General features: G+C 37.6%; 1 protein-coding gene across 9 annotated transcripts in view; it reads left to right on the plus strand.

Annotated features, from left to right (window-relative positions):
* Window positions 1-20,882, plus strand: part of DOCK7 (dedicator of cytokinesis 7) — a 210,406-nt gene that overhangs the window by 129,907 nt on the left and 59,617 nt on the right. For all 9 annotated transcript variants that reach the window (XM_029228228.1, XM_029228225.1, XM_029228226.1 and 6 more), the window contains 4 exons: window positions 6,659-6,829; window positions 8,831-8,970; window positions 14,987-15,156; window positions 16,151-16,305. In XM_029228228.1, coding sequence (XP_029084061.1) covers window positions 6,659-6,829; window positions 8,831-8,970; window positions 14,987-15,156; window positions 16,151-16,305 — 636 coding nt within the window. The remainder of the gene's footprint in view (window positions 1-6,658; window positions 6,830-8,830; window positions 8,971-14,986; window positions 15,157-16,150; window positions 16,306-20,882) is intronic.

Below are 20,882 nucleotides of genomic sequence, written 5' to 3' on the forward strand. Positions count from 1 at the left end.
GGTATATGCCCAGTAGTGGGATTGCTGGGTTATATGGTAGCTCTATTTGTAGTTTCTTAAGGAACCTCCATACCGTTCTTCATAGTGGCTGTACCAATTCACATTCCCACCAGCAGTGCAAGAGTGTTCCCTTTTCTCCACACCCTCTCTCCAGCATTTATTGTTTCTAGATTTTTTGATGATGGCCATTCTGACTGGTGTGAGATGATATCTCATTGTAGTTTTGATTTGCATTTCTCTAATGATTAATGATGTTGAGCATTCTTTCATGTGTTTGTTGGCAGTCTGTATATCTTCTTTGGAGAAATGTCTATTTAGGTCTTCTGCCCATTTTTGGATTGGGTTGTTTGTTTTGTTGTTATTGAGCTGCATGAGCTGCTTATAAATTTTAGAGATGAATCCTTTGTCAGTTGCTTCATTTGCAAATATTTTCTCCCATTCTGAGGGTTGTCTTTTGGTCTTGTTTATGGTTTCCTTTGCTGTGCAAAAGCTTTGAAGTTTCATTAAGTCCCATTTGTTTATTTTTGTTTTTATTTCCATTTCTCTAGGAGGTGGGTCAAAAAGGATCTTGCAGTGATTTATGTCATAGAGTGTTCTGCCTATGTTTTCCTCTAAGAGTTTGATAGTTTCTGGCCTTACATTTAGGTCTTTAATCCATTTTGAGCTTATTTTTGTGTATGGTGTTAGGGCGTGATCTAACCTCATACTTTTACATGTACCTGTCCAGTTTTCCCAGCACCACTTATTGAAGAGGCTGTCCTTTCTCCACTGTACATTCCTGCCCCCTTTATTAAAGATAAGGTGACCATGTGTGCGTGGGTTTATCTCTGGGCTTTCTATCCTGTTCCATTGATCTTTCTGTTTTTGTGCCAGTACCATAGTGTCTTGATTACTGTAGCTTTGTAATGTAGTCTGAAGTCAGGAAGCCTGATTCCTCCAGTTCCATTTTTCTTTCTCAAGATTGCTTTGGCTATTCGGGGTCTTTTATGTTTCCATACAAATTGTGAGATTTTTTGTTCTAGTTCTGTGAAAAATGCTAGTGGTAGTTTGATAGGGATTGCATTGAATCTATAGATTGCTTTGGGTAGTAGAGTCATTTTCACAATGTTGATTCTTCCAATCCAAGAACATGGTATATCTCTCCATCTCTTTGTATCATCTTTCATTTCTTTTGTCAGTGTCTTATAATTTTCTGCATACAGGTCTTTTGTCTCCTTAGGTAGGTTTATTCCTAGGTATTTTATTCATTTTGTTGCAGTGGTAAATGGGAGTGTTTTCTTGATTTCACTTTCAGATTTTTCATCATTAGTGTATAGGAATGCAAGAGATTTCTGTGCATTAATTTTGTATCCTGCTACTTTACCAAATTCATTGATTAGCTCTTGTAGTTTTCTGGTAGCATCTTTAGGATTCTCTATGTATAGTATCATGTCATCTGCAAACAGTGACAGCTTTACTTCTGGTTTTCCGATTTGGATTCCTTTTATTTCCTTTTCTTCTCTGATTGCTGTGGCTAAAAATTCCAAAACTATGTTGAATAAGAGTGGTGAGAGTGGGCAACCTTGTCTTGTTCCTGATCTTAGTGGAAATGCTTTCAGTTTTTCACCATTGAGGACGATGTTGGCTGTGCGTTTGTCATATATAGCCTTTTTATGTTGAGGAAAGTTTCCTCTATGCCTATTTTCTGCAGGGTTTTTCTCATAAATGGGTGTTGAATTTTGTCAAAAGCTTTCTCTGCATCTATTGAGATGACCATATGGTTTTTCTCCTTCAATTTGTTCATATGGTGTATCACGTTGATTGATTTACGTATATTGAAGAATCCTTGCATTCCTGGAATAAACCCCACTTGATCATGGTGTATGATCCTCTTAATGTGCTGTTGGATTCTGATTGCTAGTATTTTGTTGAGGATTTTTGCATCTATGTTCATCAGTGATATTGGCCTGTAGTTTTCTTTCTTTGTGACATCCTTGTCTGGTTTGGTATCAAGGTGATAGTGGCCTCGTAGAATGAGTTTGGGAGTGTTCCTCCCTCTGCTATATTTTGGAAGAGTTTGAGAAGGATAGGCATTAGCTCTTCTCTAAATGCTGGATAGAATTCGCCTGTGAAGCCATCTGGTCCTGGGCTTTTGTTTGTTGGAAGATTTTTAATCACAGTTTCAATTTCAGGGCTTGTGATTGGTCTGTTCATATTTTCTATTTCTTCCTGATTCAGTCTTGGCTGGTTGTGCATTTCTAAGAATTTGTCCATTTCTTCCAGGTTGTCCATTTTATTGGCATAGAGTTGCTTGTAGTAATCTCTCATGATCTTTTGTATTTCTGCAGTGTCAGTTGTTACTTCTCCTTTTTCATTTCTAATTCTATTGATTTGAGTCTTCTCCCTTTTCTTCTTGATGAGTCTGGCTAATGGTTTATCAATTTTGTTTATCTTCTCAAAGAACCAGCTTTTAGTGTTATTGATCTTTGCTATCGTTTCCTTCATTTCTTTTTCATTTATTTCTGATCTGATTTTTATGATTTATTTCCTTCTGCTAACTTTGAGGTATTTTTGTTCTTCTTTCTCTATTTGCTTTAGGTGCAAGGTTAGGTTTTTTATTCTAGATGTTTCCTGTTCCTTAAGGTAGGATTGTATTGCTATAAACTTCCCTCTTAGAACTGCTTTTGCTGCATCCCATAGGTTTTGGGTCGTCATGTCTCCATTGTCATTTGTTTCTAGGTATTTTTTGATTTCCTCTTTGATTTCCTCAGGGACCACTTTTTTATTAAGTAGTGTATTGTTTAGCCTCCATGTGTTTGTATTTTTTACAAATCTTTTCCTGTAATTGCTATCTAGTCTCATAGCGTTGTGGTCGGAAAAGATACTTGACACAGTTTCAATTTTCTTAAATTTATCAGGGCTTGATTTGTGACCCAAGATATGATGTATCCTGGAGAATGTTCCATGAGCACTTGAGAAAAATGTGTATTCTGTTGTTTTTGGATGGAGTGTCCTATAAATATCAATTAAGTCCATCTTGTTTAATGCATCATTTAAAGCTTGTGTTTCCTTATTTATTTTCATTTTGGATGATCTGTCCATTGGTGAAAGTGGGGTGTTAAAGTCCCCTACTATGAATGTGTTACTGTCAATTTCCCCTTTTATGACTGTTAGTACTTGCCTTATGTGTTGAGGTGCCCTTATGTTGGGTGCATAAATATTTACAATTGTTATATCTTCTTCTTGGATCGATCCCTTGATCATTATGTAGTGTCCTTCCTTGTCTCTTCTAATAGTCTTTATTTTAAAGTCTATTTCGTCTGATATGAGAATTGCTACTCCAGCTTTCTTTTGGTTTCCATTTGCATGGAATATCTTTTTCCATCCCCTCACTTTCAGTCTGTATGTGTCCCTAGGTCTGAAGTGGGTCTCTTGTAGACAGCATATATATGGGTCTTGTTTTTGTATCCATTCAGCCAGTCTGTGTCCTTTGGTCAGAGCATTTAGTCCATTTACATTTAAGGTAATTATCGATATGTATGTTCCTATTCCCATTTTCTTAATTGTTTTGGGTTTGTTATTGTAGGTCTTTTCCTTCTTTTGTGTTTCTTGCCTAGAGAAGATCCTTTAGCATTTGTTGTAAAGCTGGTTTGGTGGTGCTGAACTCTCAGCTTCTGCTTGTCTGTAAAGGTTTTAATTTCTCCATCAAAGCTGAATGAGATCCTTGCTGGATTGAGTAATCTTGGTTGTAGGTTTTTGTCCTTCGTTACTTTAAATATGTCCTACCAGTCCCTTCTGGCTTGCAGAGTTTCTGCTGAAAGATCAGCTGTTAACCTGATGGGGATTCCCTTGTGTGTTATTTGTTGTTTTTCCCTTGCTGCTTTTAATATGTTTTCTTTGTATTTAATTTTTGACAGTTTGATTAATGTGTGTCTTGGTGTGTTTCTCCTTGGATTTATCCTGTATCGAACTCTCTGTGCTTCCGGGACTTGATTAACTATTTCCTCTCCCGTATTAGGGAAGTTTTCAACTATAATCTCTTCAAATATTTTCTCAGTCCCTTTCTTTTTCTCTTCTTCCTCTGGAACCCCTATAATTCGAATGTTGGTGCGTTTAATGTTGCCCCAGAGGTATCTGAGACTGTCCTCAGTTCTTTTCATTCTTTTTTCTTTATTCTGCTCTGCAGTAGTTATTTCCACTATTTTATCTTCCAGGTCACTTATCCATTCTTCTGCCTCAGTTATTCTGCTATTGATCCCTTTTAGAGTATTTTTAATGTCATTTATTGTGTTGTCCATCGTTGCTTGTTTCATCTTTAGTTCTTCTAGGTCCTTGTTAAATGTTTCTTGCATTTTCTCTATTTCCAAGATTTTGGATCATCTTTACTATCCTTATTCTGAATTCTTTTTCAGGTAGTCTGCCTATTTCCTCTTCATTTGTTAGGTCTGGTGTGTTTTTATCTTGCTCCTTCAACTGCTGTGTGTTTTTCTGTCTTCTCATTTTGCTTATCTTACTGTGTTTGGGGTCTCCTTTTTGCAGGCTGCAGATTTGTAGTTCCCGTTGTTTTTGGTGTCTGTCCCCAGTGGCTAAGGCTGGTTCAGTGGTTTGTGTAGGCTTCCTGGTGGAGGGCACTAGTGCTTGTGTTCTGGTGGATGAGGCTGTATCTTGTCTTTCTGGTTGGCAGGTCCACGTCTGGTGGTGTGTTTTGGGGTGTCTTTGGCCTTATTATGATTTTAGGCAGCCTCTCTGCTAATGGGTGGGGTTGTGTTCCTGTCTTGCTAGTTGTTTGGCATAGGGTGTCCAGCACTGTAGCTTGCTGGTCGTTGAGTGAAGCTGGGTGTTGGTGTTGAGATGGAGATCTCTGGGAGATTTTCGCCGTTTGATATTACGTGGAGCTGGGAGGTGTCTTGTGGTCCTGTGTCCTGAAGTTGGCTCTCCCACCTCAGAGGCACAGCACTGACTCCTGGCTGCAGCACCAAAAGCCTTTCATCCACACGGCTCAGAATAAAAGAGAGAAAAAGTAGAAAGAAAGAAAGAAGGAAGGCAGGAAGGACGGATGGGGATAAAAGAAAAGAAAAGAAAGATAAAATAAAATAAAGTTATCAAAATAAAAAATAATTATTAAGAAAAAAAATTTTTTTTAAGTAAAACAAAAACAAAACGGACGGATAGAACCCTAGGACAAATGGTGAACGCAAAGCTATACAGACAAAATCTCACACAGAAGCATACACATACACACTTACAAAAAGAGGAAAAGGGGAAGAAAGCATAAATCTTGCTCTCAAAGTCCACCTCCTCAATTTGTGATGATTCGTTGTCTATTCAGGTATTCCACAGATGCAGGTTACATCACGTTGATTGTGGAAATTTAACCCGCTCGCTGCTCCTGAGGCTGCTTGGAGACATTTCCCTTTCTCTTTGTTCGCACAGCTCTGGGGGCTCAGCTTTGGATTTGGCCCCGGTTCTGCGTGTAGGTCGCTGGAGGGCGTCTGTTCTTCGCTCAGACAGGACGGGGTTAAAGGAGCCGCTGGGGGATTTGGCTCACTCAGGCCGGGGGGGGGGGTGGGGGGGGGCACGGAGTGCGGGGCAAGCCTGCGGTGGCAGAGGGTGGCGTGACATTGCACCAGCCTGAGACGTGCCGTGCGTTCTCCCGGGGAAGTTGTCCCTGGATCCCGGGACCCTGGCAGTGGCGGGCTGCACAGACTCCCCGGAAGGGGGGTGTGGATAGTGACCTGTGCTCACACACAGGCTTCTTGGTGGCGGCAGCAGCAGCCTTAGTGTCTCATGCCCATCTCTGGGGTCCGTGCTGCTAGCCGCGGCTCGCGCCCGTCTCTGGAGCTCCTTTAAGCAGCACTCTTAATCCCCTCTCCTCGCGCACCAGAAAAGAAAGAGGGAAGAAAAAGTCTCTTGCCTCTTCGGCAGGTCCAGACTTTTACCCGGACTCCCTCCTGGATAGGCGTGGTGCACTAACCCCTTCAGGCTGTGTTCACCCAGTCCTCTCCCTGCACTCTGACCGAAGCCCGAGCCTCAGATTCCAGCCCCCGTCGGCACCGTTCCTCTGTGCGGAAATCTCTCCGCTTTGGTCTCTGCACCCCTGTTGCTGTGCTCTCCTCCGCGGCTCCGAAGCTTCCCCCGCTCCGCCACCCGCAGTCTCGGCCCGCGAAGGGGCTGCCTAGTGAGTGGAAACCTTTCCTCCTTCACGGCTCCCTCCCACTGGTGCAGGTCCCATCCCTATTCTTTTGTCTCTGTTTATTCTTTTTTCTTTTGCCCTACCCAGGTACGTGGGGAGTTTCTTGCCTTTTGGGAGGTCTGAGGTCTTCTGCCAGCGTTCAGTAGGTGTTCTGTTGGAGTTGTTCCACATGTAGATGTATTTCTGATGTGTCTGTGGGGAGGAAGGTGATCTCCGCGTCTTACTCTTCCGTCATCTTCCCCCTCTCTCTCAGCACTTTATTTTAAAGGTAGTAATCGTTTCCCCCAAAGCAGTTATTCTGTCGAATACAAGGGTTTCTGACACTCAACAATGACATAGACTAAGAGGAAGAAGCTATTTCCTCCTTCTTAGCCATCTCCCTTTAATTTAGAAATCACTTTAATTCTTTAATTCATCATTCTGCTATTGGTAGTAGAGAAATGATTTGTTCAATTGGTGTTTTCTTATTTATGCAACGCTTACAAGGTATCTTCAAAGCTTTATTCATTACCAACTCCAAGTGTCTTGGTGTCCCTGAGGCTGGATTTTCTGCGCATCATCAGCAGCCATGAGCACTATGTTACCTTAAACTTACCCTGCAGCCTGCTAACTCCACCTGCATCGCCATCACCTTCTGTTTCTTCTGCAACATCTCAGGTATGCAAAATGTATGAAAACAAATTTTTTTATGTCCAGACTTGTGGAAAAGGCATTCTAAACACTGGAAAACATGAAAGGTAACACTGTTGAATAATAGCTGTGTGATAGGCTCCATACTAAGTGCTTTATAAGTATTAAATGGTTAAGTACTTTATAAGTATTAATCATTTACTCCTCACAGGAACTCTAGGAGGTAAGTCCTATTATTATCCCCATTTTACAGGTGAAAAAAATTGAAACACAGAAAGGTCAGTAGCTTACCCAGGGTCACATATAGTAAAAATTGGCAGATCTAGGCTTTGAACCATGGCACGTGTTGGCTTATTCTAGGGCCCAAGTTTTAACCACTTTGTTGTACCCCTCTTACCGATTCAGGCACAAGGGAGTGAATTCAACTACATAAACTCACTTGATGTTTTCACAGGTTGGGTTTTTTTGAGGCAGACAGAGACTGAGTTTGGGAGACAAGGTATTTATTAGATGTCAATACCTGTGAAAGGAAGGGGAATGAAGCGTAATTTAGCAGAGAAAGAAGTCAAACTGCAGTGCAGTCCTGGAAAAGCCCTACCTGCCTCTCTTGTATCCAGAGAACCCAAAGGAAACTAGATGGGTGTTTATGGATTTTCACAGGGTGCCTAGTAGTTGCTCTAAAGATGACAAAGGGTTATCGTAGCAATTATTATGTGTCCTGTCATACAGATTGAAATGAAGCGATTTTGTGGTTTTCATATCAGAGAAGCCTGGATGTTCCCTCCTAGTGAAACATCTTTTTGCTATATAATTCCTAAGGCAAACAAGCTACTTCCTTAAGCTCTTAATGTCTAAAGTGAAAGTTGATATGAACTCTTTATAAGTTTATTTTTGAGATATTTAATTCCTGAAAGTAATTCCCTACACTAGATCAACCTCAGATGTTTGATAAACTAAATTTTAAACTTTACTCAGAAAGATTAGAAAACATCAGAGAACACCCCCAACTTTTCATTTTACCTTTGCAAAAATTCTTAAGGGTCAGCCTGTTTCCACATACTTTTACCTGGCTAGGACACACTTCTTCCAATAACAAATGAGGCTAGTCTTTTGCTCCCTTCCCCCATCCTCTGTCAAAGATGTGGCTACACAGTCAAGTACAAATTAATCAAAGGTACAGTTCCTAAAACCTTTAATGAAACACATTTGTTTACACCTGACTCCCTGCTGAACATCTCATTCAGCCAAGAAATTAACAGAATTTCTTCCATTATCTCGTTCCCTACTTTCTCATCTAACTGCAGCATTTTCAGGTTCTAATAGATGACAGAGACATCACTCTTTGGGAGGTGGGGGCAAGGATAGTTTTATACGCTTATTAGGAAGATGATTCCTCCATAGAGAAATCTGAAGTCTGTTCTTCTAAGAAACCTCGCATGGGCGGTCTTGAATATGGATTAAGGATGATGAGATTGAGGACATTCTTGCCTTAAGCATCTTGTGGGGGGGGGCGGGATGCTATTTTACAGTATTAAAAAACTCTTAAAAACTCAGTGAGTGGACAAAAAAAGACAGTAGTTTTCTGGAGATAGTGTTTTCCCTGAAAAACAACTTCATAGTATTTGAAATTTCTCTGGAAACCCATAGATAGCCTTGACTATGAATATTTCTCTTGTACTCAGCAGTGAGTACATAATGTATCATATGGATTTAGTTCCTTTTTTCCCGTCAGAGTATGATATTGAAACATTAAGTGGCTAAAAGTATAAAGGAAAAAGCAGATGAAAAGATTTTAATATGAGAAAAAGGAAATTGAAAATAATTTAAAATGTTATTTCATCATAGTTTCCTATACCAAAAGTAAGAGCAGTTACTTTCTCCAATGTTAATAATAGTAATGTAAAAATAAACTTAAAAAGTTTATCTCACTTTCAGATAATGCTCACATCTCATTTGTTGTAGTGCTCTGTCTATAGAATGTTTTGTTGCATAGCTGTTATAGTTTTGTTCTACCTCACTCCCAAACAGAGTTCTGGATTTTCCACCACTGTGCAAGACCAGAAGATTGCAAATATGTTTGAATTGTCTGTGCCTTTCCGCCAGCAACATTATTTGGCAGGACTTGTGTTAACAGAGCTGGCTCTCATTTTAGATCCTGATGCTGAAGGGTGAGTAGACCAGTTTTTGCCGTGTAGAATATTAATTTGATTTTGGACAATGGGACAGAAGTATCCACTTAACTTCCTTGGAATCAAAAGAATACTGTTTACCACTCTTCTTCTACTTCTGTGTTCACTAAGTTCCATACTCATGTTATTTCTATATTTCATCAGTTTTAAGAAAGACATTTTTTGTCATCTCTGAATTTGATGTTTGTCTTGAAATCAACATTGCATCATGGTTTAGTTGGTGGCCTTTTTTTCCTTCTTAGTAGTACATAACATATTTGTGCATGTTAGTAGATGGACTTTTAGATTTGCTGATATACAGCAGGCACATTTCAGTTAAGTAGACTAGTCTGTTTGATTCCTTGTGAGGAAAATTTATGATTTGCCATCATACTCTGTAGCATGTACTTCAAAATTTGCTCTATAAACAAATGTCCTTAGGTTTTAGAAACTTCCAAAATTGTGTATACTTTTAAAGAATTACTGGAAATTGATATAGTAAGAAGAGTATATTGTCTGATGATTTGAATTTATAGAAATAGCTTTTCTATAAATGTGTTGTGATCTAAGATCCGTATAGGGTATTTCTATGTTAACAGCTATTTTCAAAAATCTGAATGACTGTAACTCATTTGGGTAATAATTGCTTTTTTTTTCCATGATAGTATCATTAGGAGTTTGTAATGCAGTTTAACCTGAAGTAAGAGCTCCAGAGAACAAAAGGAGATACTTTTAAGCAGGTTTTTTAAGAATCCTATGATGTATTTGTTGAACGAATGAAAAAGGATGCTTGTAAAGTTCTTAGCGATAGGGACATGGTTAATGCTAAGTAAACTGTCAAAGGCTAAAGCTTCTGCAAATGAAAGGCATGAGTTTTTTTCATAACAGCAACTTCTTGCATTAGGAATATAGTTTTAAGAAGCAGTTTTTCACTCTGTGCTCTGCAGAACTGTAAGGTTGTGAAAAGGTCCTTAATGTGCTTCCATGTAGGATGGGGTTGGGGTGTAGACATTGGAGTATGGAGAGGACAGACTAAGTGGGTGAAACCCTGGGTCTCCCGCCCCTGCTTGCCACCACTCTTATATTTTGCCATTGATAAATGAATATAATGTCATTAGGGGGGAAGGATCCATCGTTTGAAAAAAATCACTCTGAAAACAACTTCTAAACATACTACCTCTCTTTAATAACTGTTATATCTCAATCATTTGACTCTATATTTCCAGTATTTTTACTTAATACATCAGGATAAGTTTGGTTACCAGAAACAGAAAACCTTTCTTCATACTGGCTGGCTTTATTAAAGGAAGGATGTTTATTTTTTCATAATTGGAAGAAAGGTAAGGTTTTTAGCACACTCAGCAGCTCAATAATGTTATCAGGGTTCTGTTTCTTTATATCTCTTACTTCTATAGAAACCCCTCAGCTTTATCCTGAGGCTAGTGTGCCTCTCATGACTGTAAGATAGTTGCTCTGGCAATTGAGCTTAGATTATTACTTGTTCATGTCCAGCAGAGGACAGAGGGAAAAAAACCCTCTTTCAAGCATGCAGTGCACATCTTTTCTTTGGACTGATTTGGCTCACTTGCCTATCCTGTACTGTTACAGTCACCAGAGCAATGCCAGGTTCCTGGATGGATTAGATCACTTCTACTCAAATGTGGTGCTTAGACTGGTTTTGGTTCATGGGTGGTTTGTTACAAAGCAGAAGGTAAGGACCTCATGCCTAAATGTAAATCAGCTGTCACTAAAAAGTGTTCAGTTCATATGATATTTTTTTTTTGTAGACCTTCTCAGTTAAGGAAGCAATTAGTTAATTAACATTTATCTCTTCTCACACTAATAATGAAACAGCTTTACTGACTGTCTGCTTTAAGTAGCAGGGCTAGTCTGATTGGATCTATCTACTTCAGAAACTGGGGGAATGGAGTCAGCTTCCCCTGAGTCACGGGGGCAGGAACGTATACCTGAAAATTTTTACATTCTATTAGGAAGGAAGACAGGGGAAGGAGATGTTGTGTAGGTGTTCAGCAGTGTCTGATAAAAAATAGAGAATTCTAACAGTCAACTATTTTTGTGATGAGGTTTCTTTCTCACATGAAGGATCAGTTCTATTAAAATAGATACATTTCTGTGGAACAATATAGGACCTATGAAAGACTTCTTTTTTATCTCTTCCAGCTGGTCTTCAGAGTTGGTCCTTTGACACTTGGAAAGATTTTCTATCAAGTCTGAAAGCCGTGATAACTGTGTTCACTACTACTTTGTCTATTGAGTTAAAAAAGATAACTGGAAGAGCTTTAAATAGTAATATACAGGATTATAAGCTTTTACTGTTGCTTGTTTCCTCCTTTTCTCACTCTTTCCTGCACCCAGTCCATTAGCAAATGCCTTAATACTATCTCCAAAATATATCCCAAGTTTAGCTACTTCTCTCCGTCTTTACTGCTGCTCCCCTAATCATGCTTCCATTCTTCCCTCCCTAAAATCCCTTTTCTACCCAGCAGCCTACATGGTCTTTTAGAAATGAAAATTAAATTACGTCACTTCCTTGCTTAAAACTCTTTAATGTGTTTAAAAGCACACTTAACTTTTAAAAGTTAAAAGTGTGTGCTTTTAAAATAGCATTTAAAATAAAATTCAGACTTAATAATGGACCTCAAAGCCCTATATATCTAGCTGTTGTCTACACTGCCACTCTCTTCCCTCCTAACATACTAAAATCTAGCCATCCTGGCCTTCTTTTTGTTTCTCCAATGGGCCCAACCCAGTCCCACCTTAGGGCCTTTGGACTAGGACTTTTCTCTGCCTGAAGCAATGCTGAAATTGCCCTAAGATCTCCACATAGGCATTTCCTCCTTGTGATTCTTCAGGTCTCCACTCAAAGAGTATCATCTACTCACTGAGACTGTCATTGGCCACCCAATCTGAATTATAGCTGTGTTGCCGTTGCCACAGTTATTCTTAACCAGATAAGCCTGTTTTATTTTCTACAAGGCACTTACCTGAAATTTGCTTGTTTGTTCATTATCTGTCCCCTTCCCTTAGAATGTGAGCTCAAGAGAGCAGGCACTTTCTTATTCACTGCTGTATTCCCACTGCATTAGAATTGTGTCTGGTACAGAGTGGACACTTGATAAGTATATGTTAATTCAGTGAATGAATGATTGACTGTGAGAGACTCACATCTCTAAGTTTTACATTCTTCTTATATTTACATAGATAAAATACAACATACATTTGTTAGATAGACCCTTAAGAGGATTGTTTTTCTTTTTATTCCTTCTGCTTGCTAAGTAATCAAAAATAATTCCTTGAGTAGCAATAATATGTTCTAATATTGTTTTAAAAATTTATTTATTTTATTTAATTTTGGCTGTGTTAGGTCTTTGTTGCTGCGTGCAGGCTTTCTCTAGTTGTGGTGAGCGGGGGCTACTCTTCATTGTGGTGCGTGGGCTTCTCATTGCGGTGGTTTCTCTTGTTGCAGAGCACGGGCTCTAGGCGCACGGGCTTCAGTAGTTGTGGCGCGCAGGCTCAGTAGTTGTGGCGCACGGGCTTAGTTGCTCCACGGCATGTGGGATCTTCCTGGACCAGGGCTCAAACTCGTGTCCCCTGCATTGGCAGGCAGATTCTTAACCACTGTGCCACCAGGGAAGCCCCATATGTTCTAATAATGACCAAAGATTTGCTCTCTAGAAATTTTCATTGCAGTTAGAAAGTTACAACGTTGAAACAGGATACTGTGGTTAAATGCAAATTTTGTAGTACAGACCTAGTTTTGAAGAAGATTAGCACCTTTATTATAGCATTTGTAAAACTGAATTATTATTTTTGTGTCTGTGTTTCTCTCTTGCTAAAGCAAGCTCTTTAAGAACAGGGACAATGTCTTATCTCCAACATCTAGCATAGGATATGACAGGTCCTGCGTGTGTGTGTGTGTGTGTGTGTGTGTGTGTGTGTGTGTGTGTGTGTGTATGTGTATAATGGCTGAATGTGATTGAGTAATGTAGGCACATGAAAAGGCTTCATGAAGACCAGTGGGTAGAGTTTAGATAGGTTGAAGTCTGGCGCTGGTAGCTGGTGAGAGATGTTAAATATATACCCAGGTTTGGGAATCATCACTGGTGATACAAGTTGAAAGGGAGAACATAAAAGGCAAATGATCAGAATCTGAGACGTGGGAAGAATGATGGAGAATATGAGGAATAATGGGAACTCTTTGGAGAAAACACTGAGAAGAAAACATAAAAGATGACAAAGTGTCAAGTAGAGAGCTAGAAAATGAAATCTGAGATATGTCCATTAGATGGAGTTCTTGACAGTATTTAAAAATATACTTTCTGAATAAAAACTGGAAGGAAGAAGAATCTCCAGGTAGATTTCATATATAGCTACGTAAAATGGTAGATAAGCTAAAGAGCCCCGGAGGAAGAATACCTGGTTTCCAGTCCTAGCTTTTAAATATGCTGTGTGATCTTAAAACAGAAAAGCTAATATTTACTGGAAAAGGCAGTGTGCAAGGCACTGTGCTAATAAGCATGTTACATAAATTATGTAACTTAATTTTCACAGCCACCTTCTGAGGTAGGTTATTACCTTCATACATAGATAGGGAAACAGAGGTTAAGTATCTTTGAAAAATCATTTAGCTATTAAATGAAAGGGGTACAGTACCATGTGGTAAGCATTCAAAAACTTTTAGTTTCAGAGAAAGAGAGTAGATATTAGGAAGTAAATGGAAAAAAACGCTTGATATATACTGCACATTCAGGAAGTTTATTACTAGAGAAATCATATTATAGTTTATTACTAAGAGAAATACTATAAATAAGCCAGAGCAAACTAGTTTCAAGTGAACATGTATTTTCAAGATAGGAAAGAAGGGAAGAACTTGTGAGGAGGGACACTGAAGCTATTGAAGAAGGAATTTTTTCTGAGATGAAAGGAAAGATGATTTGGTAGCTATAAAGATGGAGATGTGTTAAAAGACCTGGCCAGAGCAAATTCAGAACGGCTTTTCTTTCCTAAAAGAAAGTTGGAGGTAAGGTCTTCTATTGAGATTGATGGTGAGAGGCTTAAGGAGAGAGAATAAGATCTGAAACAGCTGCCAGGTACAGCATTAAGGGCAGTTGAAGTTGGATGAATTTTTCTTTAGAATGTTTTTCATAGTCAAAGCAGCTTCAGTCTAAGAAGAGAAGCCAAAAAAGTGTGAAGATGAGAGTGATCCTTGCTAGTGTATTAGCCAGTTGAAACTTGGGATTGGGAGTCTAGAAAGTTGTAAGGGCCCAAATGAGCAAGGAAGTTCAGTTTAAATAGAGATGTCGAAGGCAACCCTAGCCATGGACTACATAGCCCATTAGGTAGAGGATTTTTCTTTTAGATAAAGGAAATAAAAGTTTATTTTGGTTAAATGTGAAAAGATTTTATTTGATGAAATAAAATTTACAACTACTTAAAATTTACTTTTTTTTTTTTGCGGTATGCGGGCCTCTCACTGTTGTGGCCTCTCCCGTTGCGGAGCACAGGCTCCGGACGCGCAGGCTCAGCGGCCACGGCTCACGGGCCCAGTCGCTCCGCGGCATGTGGGATCTTCCCGGACCGGGGCACGAATCCGTGTCCCCTGCATCGGCAGGCGGACTCTCAACCACTGTGCCACCAGGGAAGCCCCTACATTTTTTGCTTTAAAATATAACCGTAACTGGTTTTGAGTTATTTAATATTAAAATGCCCTAAGGAGTTAATGACAAAATATTCGGATTTACTCTTAAGTGAATTTGTATAGTACTTCCTTTTGCCTCAGTTCTTATTTTGTACAGCGAGATATTAATTTTATTTATTTTTTGGACATTGATTAATTTTAAAATGAGAAGTGTTTTATAGGAATACGTGCAAATATGTGGCAAAGTTAAGAAGCTGAATAAAGTGGTTCAGTACCATGACTTACTGTTTGCTCTAAAGATATTAACTAATCTCTGTGACCTTACTGCAGCTGCTTTTTCATCTTCTTTTTAAATAGACTGTTTGGATTGCATAAGAAAGTCATCAATATGGTACACAATTTACTATCCAGTCACGACTCAGACCCACGGTACTCTGACCCCCAGATAAAGGCTCGGGTGGCTATGTTGTATCTACCTCTGATTGGCATTATCATGGAAACTGTTCCTCAGCTGTATGATTTTACAGGTACTTAGTATATTTAAGACAAACTAAAGGCAAATCTCAGTGTTTAAAAGTATTAGAAAATATCTCAAAGGTGATCTTATTTTAGGAAAAGAAATATAAGGAAACTTACACTGACATAGGTACACTGTAAATACATAACATATTTCTGAAAAACTTTTGACTGTGTGAGAAAATTCACTGCAAGGTTTCTGTAAGCATTTCTTATGACAAATTTTTAAATAATGATTTTATAGCATTTCTATACCTACCTATTAGGAAATAGGATTTTTTTTGTGTGAGTGTATACTGTTCATCTGAAAAAAACAATATGAGAAAACTTGCTAGATGTCCACCACCCTCAGTCTCGATTTTATTCATATACATAAAATTGAAATTAATATTCACCTGAATAACAACAATGATGTTTATTGCTAATACTGGGTTAATAAGTTGAAGTTTTGTTACTTTTTAAAAACTGGAACCCACAAAGTTTTATTCCTCTTGCTTTCCATTTTTAGAATTTACTTCAGTTCCTTCATTTGCCTTAGAGAAAACACTGTAGGTTGCATTTGAACTAGCAATTAACCTGATAAAGTACTTCCAGTTCAATTAAAAAAATTTTACTGGTATCTAATATGTATTATCAGTAGGTGCTGGTGATATAAAGATAGCAACTCTTTCCCTTTGAGAGACTAATAGTAGAGTAGTTTTCCCAGTATTTTGATCACTAAAGCAGGTTTCCTTATCTGAAGGCAGAAATTTATATTATTTTATCTTCTTTTACTAGCAAGTTAAAGTTCTCTACAAAACTATAAATATTACTACAGGAATGAGTTAATGTTTAAAATATTTAAATTATTTTTTAAAAGAAGTAAATATAATGATAAGCAGTATATGTTAATAGGTTTTTCTTTGAAGAGTAAAGGAGAATAAGAAAGGGAATTGCTTGCTCAATAGCTGTTAATTAAGCTAAACAGAAGTTTTCTTTATTTATTTTTGGGTGATTTTTTTCCAGAAACTCACAATCAACGAGGAAGACCAATCTGTATAGCCACAGATGATTATGAGAGTGAGAGCGGAAGCATGATAAGCCAGACAGTTGCCATGGCAATTGCAGGAACATCAGTTCCTCAGCTAACAAGGCCCGGCAGTTTCCTCCTCACATCAACGGTAAAAACAACCCTCCTACAGAAGTTTTATCTGGAAAGACAGATATTTCCAAGGATATACCCTTTAATAACAGATTATTGTACTAGTTGATGCAGGAGTACTCTGAGTTTTATTTGTTTTGTGGAGACATTAAGGTTTTGAGAATATTGCCCATCTTGTACTAAGTTGTTTCTAAAATTATTAATTACCTCAAGCTTTATGGTATAAAGCTCTATATTCTGCCATTTAGAATTTTGAAGGTTGCCTTACTTATAGCCTATTTTCTTCATTTTTAAAATCCATTTTATTTTGTCAGCCCTAAGAAATAGTCTCAGTTATTTAGCAGTTGAGAATATTTATTTTTAATCTGTGAAGATTTATACTTTTTCATATTTAAATAAATTGATATTCATTCAGCCCTGTAATTTTCCCCTCTTAAAGAGGGAAGAACAGGGAAGCAGGGAGTAAACAAACTTAATAAAACAAGATCAACTTCTAAAAGTTTTAGATGACTTCTTTCAGAAAACTGCAATCGTATTTATGGAAGCTAGCTTACTAGACAACTTTTTTAAAAGTTTTATTGAGATAATTTACATGTCAAAAGATTCATGCATTTTAAATGTACAATTTCATGGTTTTTAGTATCTTTACAGAGTTATGCAGCCATCACCACAATCTAATTTTAGAACATTTCCATCACCCCAAAAAGAACCCTGAAGCCTATTAGCAGTCACCCTCTATTTCCACACAGCACCAACCCTAGGCAGCAACTAACCTACTTTCTGTCTGTATAGATTTGCCTGTTCTGGACATTTCATATAAATGGAATTATAGACTGTGATCTTTTATGTCTGGCTTCTTTCACTAAGCATAATGTTTTTGAGGTTCATTCATGTTGTGACATGTATCAGTACTTCTTTTTTTAATGCCAAATAGTATTCCTAAATATTGATAGACCAGATTTTTATCCATATATGAGTTGATGAACAGTTGAATCATTTCCACTTTTTGGCTGTTAGGAATAATGCTGCTATGAACATTTGTGTACATGTCTTTGTGTCCACATATCTTTTCATTCCTTTTGGGTAGATACCTAGGAATGGATTTGCTGGGTTATATTGTATCTCTATCTTTAACATTTTGAGAAACTTCTAAACTTTTTCAAAGTGGCTGCTCCATTTTAAATTCTCACCAGCAATGAATAAAGGTTCCTGTTTCTCTAAATCCTCACTGACACCATTATCTCTTTTTTATTATATATATTTCATACCTTAGTGTGTATGAAGTGGTATCTCATTGTCATTTTGATTTGCATTTCCCTAAAGTCTGCTGATACTGAGAGTATCTTTTCATTTGCTTATTGGCACATCTTTTTGTGTATCTTATTTAGAGAAAAAGTCCATTCAAATCCTTTAATGTTTTAAAATTGTGTTATTCATCTTCTTGTTATTGAGTTGAAAGAGTTTTTTATATATTCTGGATATAAATTCCTTATCAGATATGTGATTTGCAGATATTTTCTCCTGTGGATTATCTTTTCCCTTTTTATTTCCTTAAATATTTATTTATTTATTTATTTGTCTGTGTTGGGTCTTAGTTGCAGCATACGGGATCTTTCATTGCGGCACATGGGCTTCCAGAGCGCGTGGGCTCTGTAGTTGTGGTGCACGGGCTTAGTTGCCCCGCAGCATGTGGGATCTTAGTTCCCCGACCAGGGATCAAACCCGTGTCCCCCTGCACTGGAAGGCAGATTCTTAACCACTGGACCACCAGGGAAGTCCCTCTTTTCACTTTCTTGATGCTGTCATTTGAAGTGCAAAAGTTTTTAATTTTGATGAATTCCAGTTTTTCAGTGTTTTCTTTTACTTGCTTTTGCTATTGTAGATACAAAATAATATATAAAGTACATGTATAGTTAAAATGTAATAATAGAAGAAACAGCAGTGTACCTACCACTCAGCTTCAGAAACGGAACATTGCAGTTTCCTTGGAAGTTCCCAGTTTGCCATCAGTTCAATCCCTTTCTCCCCTCAAAATGACCACTATTCTCAGTTTTGTTGACCTTGTTTTTCATTTTTTAAAACCTTGCTTATGTGAAATATACCACAAATGAAAAAGTACATGAAACATAAATGTAAATGTTTACAAAAGATTTTAAGATGAATATCTTTGTAACCACAATTCAGGACAAAATATAGAACATTGACCACCTTCCAGAAATCCTTGGCCTGCTGCTTTCCATCACAGCTATCCACCAAGCCACCCACTATCCTAACTAATGAAGTAATTGCATAATTTTGTTAATAGTTTCACCATCTAAGTTTGCATCCCTAAATACTATAGTTTAGTTTTACATTATGTCTTTAATATTCCTCCAGGTTGTAAAAAATAGCTGTAATTCACTGATTTTTCATTTTGGCATGATATTCCATTGTCTGACTATAGATCAATTTATTTACCCATTCTATTGATAGATGCATAAATGGTTTCTGATCTTTGGTTACAAATAACAGTCTTATAGATTCTTCTGTATGTTTCCTGTCTGCATGTACACACTTTTATTTAGGGTATTTCTTAGGAGTGGAATTCGCTGGGTCATATATGTGTACCCTCTTCTATACTAGATATGCCATGATGTTTTCCAAAAGGTTTGTCTTAATTTTTATTTGCACCTGCTATATGAGAGTATCTGTTCCTTCATATGTTCGTCCATCTGCACTTAGAATATTCAAACATTTAAATTTTTGTCAATTTGGTAATATATCATTATATCTCATTTTAGCATTCATTTTCCTGATGTCTTATGAGGGTGCGCACTTTTTCATATAAATGGCTATTTGGATTTTTTCTTTTGAAGTATCTAGAGTTTTTTTGCCCATTTTCCATTGGATCTTCTGCCTTTGCTTGTAATTTATAGTAGTTTATATGTCTGGATCAAGCCCACTGTCAATTATAAGTGGTTCAAAGATTTCTTTCTTTTTTTGTGGCTTGCTTTTTCATACACTTAATTGTGAATTTGGTGATAAGTGTCGTATTATAAAGTAAGATTGTATTGAATCTACGGATCAGTTTTTGGGAAAATTAATATTTTTACATGCTTGAATCCCCAAATCCTTGAATATGTTAGATCTCCCCACTATTTAGGCCTTCCTTAGTGTCTACACATACATAAACTTTTATAGCTTTCACCAGAGGCCCAGAACATCCTTTGTAGGTGTATAGTTGGTCATTGATATTTTAAAAATATTTTAGTAATATTATAAAATTATATAATATGATAATGTATACTACACATAAATTTTATATATATAACATTATATTCTTACAGTCTCATAAATGTCATCGTTTTCAAAAATTGTTTTCTAATTGTTGATTGCTATTTTTTTTTTTTTTTTTTGGCCATGCCACGCGGCTTATGGGATCTCAGTTCCCTGACCAGGGATTGAACCTGGGCCATGGCAGTGAAAGTGCCAAATCCTATTAGACTACCAGGGAACTCCCTAATTGTTGATTCCTTTTATGTGGGCATAGAATTGATTTTGAACAATGTTTATTTATTTCCAGTAGAATTACTAAACTAATAACAGAGGTGTAGATTTTTTTTTCTATATACACAATCATATCATCTGGCAGTTTCATTTCTTCCTTTCTTTTTTTTTTCCATAACTTATTTACTGGCTAGAACCTTGAGTACAATGTTAAATAGAAGTAGTGATAGTTGGCATCATTAAAGGGGAACCTTGCAACATTTCATTCATTTTCTTTTTTACATTTTTATTGGAGAATAATTGCTTTACAATGGTGTGTTAGTTTCTGCTTTATAACAAAGTGAATCAGTTATACATATACATATGTTCCCATATCTCTTCCCTCTTGCATCTCCCTCCCTCCCACCCTCCCTATCCCACCCCTCTAGGTGGTCACAAAGCACCGAGTTGATCTCCCTCTGCTATGCAGCTGCTTCCCACTAGCTATCTATTTTACATTTGGTACTGTATATATGTCCATGCCACTCTCTGACTTTGTCACAGCTTACCCTTCCCCCTCCCCATATCCTCAAGTCCATTCTCTAGTAGGTCTGTCTCTTTATTCCCATCTTACCCCTAGGTTCTTCATGACATTTTTTTTTTCTTAAATTCCATATATATGTATTAGCATACGGTATTTCTCTTTCTCTTTCTGACTTACTTCACTCTGTATGACAGACTCTAGGTCCATCTACCTCATTACAAATAGCTCAATTTCGTTTCTTTTTATGGCTGAGTAATATTCCATTGTATATATGTGCCACATCTTTATCCATTCATCCGATGATGGGCACTTAGGTTGTTTCCATCTCCGGGCTATTGTAAATAGAGCTGCAGTGAACATTTTGGTACATGACTCTTTGAATTATGGTTTTCTCAGGGTATATGCCCAGTAGTGGGATTGCTGGGTCATATGGTAGTTCTATTTGTAGTTTTTTAAGGAACCTCCATACCGTTCTCCATAGTGGCTGTACCAATTCACATTCCCACCAGCAGTGCAAGAGTGTTCCCTTTTCTCCACACCCTCTCCAGCATTTATTGTTTCTAGATTTTTTGATGATGGCCATTCTG

This window comes from Monodon monoceros, unplaced genomic scaffold (assembly GCF_005190385.1).
Source record: "Monodon monoceros isolate NGI ecotype Baffin Bay Population unplaced genomic scaffold, NGI_Narwhal_1 Super_Scaffold_18, whole genome shotgun sequence".
NCBI lineage: Eukaryota > Metazoa > Chordata > Mammalia > Artiodactyla > Monodontidae > Monodon > Monodon monoceros.